The sequence below is a fragment of the Macrobrachium rosenbergii genome, chromosome 3, assembly GCF_040412425.1.
Source record: "Macrobrachium rosenbergii isolate ZJJX-2024 chromosome 3, ASM4041242v1, whole genome shotgun sequence".
Taxonomy (NCBI): domain Eukaryota; kingdom Metazoa; phylum Arthropoda; class Malacostraca; order Decapoda; family Palaemonidae; genus Macrobrachium; species Macrobrachium rosenbergii.
In genome coordinates, this window is record NC_089743.1 from 3,903,670 (window position 1) to 3,910,000 (window position 6,331).

Consider the following 6,331-nt stretch of genomic DNA (forward strand, 5'->3'; position numbering starts at 1 on the left):
GTATTCATATATATATATATATATATATATATATATATATATATATATATATATATATATATATATATATATATATATCTCAGTTATGGATTAGTATAGGTTTAATGTATGTTTTGTGACTGTATTTGTTAATAGTTTAATTAGGCTTAAGGATATTTTCTATCCTGTTTCTCCTTCTATCATGTGTTAGCGTAATTTATGCCCAAGTGCATGTGTTGTTTTTCTACCTTCTACTTATTCCTGTCCCTCTATCTTGAATTGCAGGTATCAATCACTTTAAAATGATACTTCCTACCGTCAAGTTGAGGGTCATAAGACCTCATCGATCTGAAATCTGCGACCTCGCAGTCGCCAGATACATACCTGTAGGTTATGACCTCCTCCTGGGACAGGAATTCCAGTCCCCATCTAAGTTACAGCAATCCAGGGGTCCAAATCTCCCAAATCATTTATTAGGCACGAGTAAAATTCAAATGCCTGATTTCATTCCGCTGCCCATGCCACCTGAGTGCAATGTGCAGTGGCCCCCTCCACAAAGATCGATTCTCGATCCCATTCCAGTGCCCTTCCCTGCCCCAGTGCCAGTGGCGGGGCCCCAAGTAGATCCCCCTCCAGGAGATCCTACTCTTGATTCACAATCTCTGCCAGTGTCACTTGGGTACACTGGGCAGTGCCAAGCTCCGTCTGTCCCGATCGACGAGCAAATTCCAAATCAGTTATTAGTGCCTGGGCCTGCCTTAGTGCCAGTGCCAGTGCCAGAGCACGCCCCTGATCTCCATTCCAGAGATCCCAGTCTGGGGCCCCTCTCTTTTTCTGGCTTGGCTCTGCTACCAGCGCCAGTAAGGAAGAAGGATCCTTCCGACCACAGCGGAAGCTCACCCAAAGGTGTGGCCTCGCAACCCATGCCTGAGCTGGTCATTCTTACCTACGAGCCTCTCACGCCCCCCACGACCGCCTCCTCTCTGTCTCAGTCCGCGCAGACACAACAGTGAGTAAGGATTCTGCCATGCCTCAAATGGCTGATTAACTCCAGGAACTGCGACGGATCATGGTAGAGCTTGTAAAGAAGGTCCCTGCATCAGCCGTTAAAGAAGCTGACACAGGTGGCACTCAGATACCCGCCCCGGGCTCGGTTCCATGGATTCCCCGACCGAGACACACCATCACAGTAAGAGAGGGCCGTGGAGGAAATACCACGGGCGTGGATAATTCCAGGCAGCTTTAAGAGAGCTCCCGAGCTCTCCTGGCACCTGTGTCAAGGTGGCACAGTGCCATCCCTTTATCTTACAAAGACTTTGGCACCTCTATCTGGAAGAGGATGTCAGGGTCCCTTACTATTCTATTTTCCTTATAACTCTGTCCTTATTCTTCCCCTATAACATTTCCTTCCTTACTTTTTTATTGTTACTCACATTCAGTTTATGCCTTACCAAGGCCCCCATTTTACTGTAATGCCTTCTGCCCATGCAGAGTGCCATTGACAGATATGCGAACTGCATAAGTCCTACGACTTCTCTTTCATGCCCACCACAGTATGATGCATTTAACATATGATATGCCATCGCCATTAGTTATTATTATATAAGTGCCAACTTGGCACAGTGCCATTATCGCAGATGTTGGCAAATGATCCTGCCAGAGGGGTCGCGCCCTCTGGCTATCTTTGCGGCCGTCTTGGGCCAAGAAATGTTCCTAGCTGTTTTCCATAGGCTAAGGAATGTAATTTTGGCATTTGTAATCGTCATCTCTGTTTTACAATCATTGATTACTTTGAATCTGTCATCTATTCTCTTGTGAATCTCTGTACTAAATCTAGAGTCTCAGACTCGCGACCTTGTGTTTGTTAGTGCCCGAATGGCACTGCGCCGTTGCTCAAGTATCATGGAAACACCTAACCAAGACCACGCTTACCTTATAACGCCTCTTCAAGGTAGACTAACTGCATGTGTGCAAATTCGTAATGGATTATTATTAAGAGTGCATGAAGTATCTCTAGAATTTGCCTAGAATTAATTCATTGTTTTAAGTATACCATTTCGTTGTGAAAAAAAATTCTGATTAATGATGCCTTAACGTAATAGGAATTTAAAGATAAAAATTTGTCATTTCTAGCAGCAAATATTTATTCTGCATTAATGTAAATGTCACAGTGTTGCTTGCCTCTTGAATTTAATTTAATTGTTAAGCAGAAGTTTAAGTTAAATTATAAGGCACCAAAGGGAAATGAGAGAGAAGTAAAGTAAAGTCTTTAAGTGAGTTTGCTTGCTGGTAATCATTCTCACCTGATCTAGGGAGTGAATGCCAACTTGGTGGGACGGTGCAACGACTGGGGCCATTTTCTCACAACCTCACCCATTTTTACATTTGCAAAGTAATTGAGAAAGAAATAAAAATTAATGTCCCCCATTTATTGCTAGAACTGAGGTTTCCACTCGCCCCTTTCATAAACCCTCTCCTTCATTCCCCAAAATGCTTAATTAAGCCTAATCCTCTTCTCTGTTCACAATGACTGCCTAAGGACTTATTTTCAGTTGATCATCATACTTTCTTGGCGTCATTCAGGGCCAAAGAGGAGCCCACCCATGAAAGAGAAAGCTGGTGCCGCCATATTGAACATGAGGGTTATTGTGCAACCATGTGATCATCATAGAAAACGTGACAAACATTGACCCTTGCACCACCTACCAAAGACGCTTGACATAATCCCCTAGGTTACTTAAAGGCGAGGCAATGGAAAATCAGTGAGAGATGCATGCCCGATGCAGAAGAGCTCAGATGTCCTTAACCTTGCCTTCCCTTTGAACCTACCATGTGTTCAACCCTGAGGCTCGAACCAGAATATTTGTAGTGGCATTTTAATTTCCGTCGCCAGCACCCGATCAAAAAGAACACGTCATCTAGACGAAAGTAATGTACTGGAAATAAGTTTCTTAGTCACTCATGAGTCCTGTTATTTCTCTGTCTAATATTTCATTTATTTTTTTTTTTATTGTGCGATCACCCTCAGTAATTTGTGTTGGAGCATTCATTGTTAACGTAATCCCAATTAGTGTTGAACTGGCACCATCTGTGCATTCCTCAGTTTACCATTTGAGCGCCTTATTATTCCTGCAAATACATCGTCTTGCATTTTGCAGATATTCCTCGACTGTGGAATCTCTCGACTCTATCCCCTGTGCAGTTCCCTTTCAACCCCTTCTGTGATGTTGCTGTTATGAAGACATCACCAGCGAGAATATTTATCATGTGTAGAATTAATTAATTTAAGCAGGCCTTATCATTATCGGTCAGTAATTCGTCATTCTTCTGATCTGTGTTGTTATGTAAATATAAGTAGTTAAGAGAACCCATGAGTTTATGTAATTTTCCCTCACAAGAAGAAGGCCCTAAGCAATAGACTTCCCTTGTTTGGCTACGAATTGTCCTAATATTGAGTCAGATGTGTAGTAAATAAAAGGAACTCACCTGCGTTATCCGTTGCCGCCCCAGAGTCATGGAGCAATATATATATATACCCCCTAGATATAGATATTTGATAGCAATATATATATATATATATATATATATATATATATATATATATATATACATGTATGTATATGTATGTGTGTATAGATGGTTAGATAGAGAGATAGATAAATGGACTGATAGATATAGGCATTTGTAAATACATACATATATACATACATACATATATATGCATGGCCTTCTAGATTAAGGACAAATATAGGCGCTTAGTTCACATGTGTGTGTATGCAGGGGAACATCCACATTTATATCCATACACATGCATGTGTGTATTCATTTATGTACTGATGCAGAGCTGAGCTAAGAACTCCAGCCGGTCATTTTTAACGACTCCGATAAAATTCATAGTAAACTCCTCCAAAAGCAGCGAACGTAAAGGGCTTATATACTTTGCCGCCTAAGTCTCGATGACTTTTTAGTCCGGTGGGGAATTTTTAAGTCGGATCAAGGATTCCCTTTGGGGCGAATCCTTTGATAGGCTTCTCGTTGCTGCAAAGGGACCAGAAGACAAGACAAAAAAAGGAAGTCTGATACCTTTAACTGGTCGTTGAATGGCGCGTGTGATTTCGCTCTCGACTAAGTTTATCTGGATACCTTTGTATATATTGATGATGATGATGATAATAATATATACGTATACACAGACACATACACACACACGTATATATATATATATATATATATATATATATATATATATATATATATATATATTATATATATATATATATATATATATATATATATATACATATATATATACATATATATTATATATATATATATATATATATATATATATATATATATATATATATATATATATATATATATATATATATATATATATATATATATATATATATATATATATATATATTTATTTATATATGACAGAGAGAGAGAGAGAGAGAGTCACATATATTCATGCTTTGTCTTAATTTCTAGTAGTTCAGGTGCGGCGTCCATCTACTGTACTTTCGTCCATTAAATATGTATAAATATAAAGTCCCAGGTTTTGCGTGTGCAGTGGTAGAAATTCATCCTAAGCGAATTCTGTTACTTGAAAATGACATGATTACCCATTCTGAATAACGTATATATATGTTCAGCTCACATATGTATGCTAGTTTTATAAGCTTGTTGCAGTTTTGTGGTTGAATATATTGCTGTTATCGTTTCCCTTGTAACTTTTGAAAGGATGTCCAGGCCATGCATTTGGGGGCCCATACACGCTCCTCAAACGTCAGTTAACTGTCAAACTAGAGGTTTGAGCGTGTATGGGGATAATTTATACTGAAAGACTGGCCTTTGGTGTGAAATAACGGACTTAGGTGATTACCGAAAAACTAGCCTTCAGTACTGCAGTACTGACAACCTTTTTCATCGTGTGTGGGGAGGCGTGAAGTATATTGTCAGTTTGGCCTAACATTTGGAGAGTGCGGTTGTGTCTGTGAACTGGCTAGGGATGTCGACTTCACGGGAAGAGTTTATTGAACTCTATAGTGGACAATCTTCATTATGGAAAATAAAAAGTGCTGGCTATTCTGACAGACGTAAAAAGGCAGCCTCTTATATTTTAGTTTCAAAATTACAACAGAAAGATAGTAAAGCTTACTAAAGATACAGTAGGCAAGAAAATTAACAGCATGCATTCTGCTTTTCGTAAAGAGTATAAAAAAAGTAATCAACTCGCAGAGATCAGGTGCCAGCAGAGAGGATTTGTACCATCCAACAATATGGTACTTTCAATCGCTGATGTTCCTCAAGGATCTAGAAACTCCAAGAGAAACAGTGAATAATATTGGTGAGGTAAGGACAATTTTCCATTCCATATAGTTATCTTTATTACAATAAAGAAACCGTTTCCATATTTTCGAATAGTAAATGCATAAATAAAAAAAAGAATCTTTATAATATTGTAAATCCAAATTTAGATACAATTAGTTCCATAAAGAAATGTTTATAAAACGTACATAGATCAAAACAGTGTTGTATAAAGAATGAATGGAGCAATTGATTATATATATATATATATATATATATATATATATATATATATATATATATATATATATATATATATATATATATATATATATATATATATATATATATGGTAGATCCAAGCCAGCTGTCCACAGTGAGCTAGACTATGGTGTTTGATGTTTTTTTAGAGCTTTACCTGCTGAACAAGAATTTAAAGTAATATTTTGGCCAAATGTAATTAAGCTGTAATTTACCTTAGAACTGTAGCCAACGGTAAAGGGGACCTGTTGGGAATTAGGGTTTTGGGTGGGGTAAAACACTTTTGAGAATAGCTAACGTTAAGGGGAATCCTGTGGGAATTCGGGGTTTTGGGTAAGAGTAAATAATTTGGGAAAAGTTTTGGGCATTGTATTTCCTGTTACATATGTCATTTGGAACACGAAAAACAAGTGTAAAAAAAAAGGGGAGAATAAATGGACAGTGGGAGCCCTTCCAAAGGCACTTTTCATGCATTACTATTGCTGCATGTGCGGATTTACATGGGAGCTTTCGGTTCACCCAATGCTTCCAACGGAGGGAGTAGAATTTGGGGATACATGCAGTCAGTTACATGTATTCCTTTTTCTCAACTGTTTTATAACCGTTTCCTATTCGTTGTATCTTGTGCCTGTAACCTTCTTCTAATACTATTCCATTCACAAATATATTGACGTCTCCCTGCAACATGATTTTACCTTAAATAACTTACAAAATTACTTTACATTTGTCGGTAGACAACTGAAGCATGTATATGGGGTAGGAGGAGAAGGGTCTT

The 6,331-nt window shown here is 38.3% G+C and overlaps 1 protein-coding gene across 1 annotated transcript in view; it reads left to right on the forward strand.

Moving 5' to 3' along the window:
• The first annotated feature begins 4,942 nt into the window (after window positions 1-4,942).
• LOC136852026 (uncharacterized) overlaps window positions 4,943-6,331 on the forward strand; it is a 180,310-nt gene continuing 178,921 nt past the window's right edge. The window contains exon 1 of the mRNA XM_067126503.1: window positions 4,943-5,340. Within this exon, the coding sequence (XP_066982604.1) occupies window positions 5,287-5,340 (54 nt within the window). The 5' untranslated portion in view covers window positions 4,943-5,286. The remainder of the gene's footprint in view (window positions 5,341-6,331) is intronic.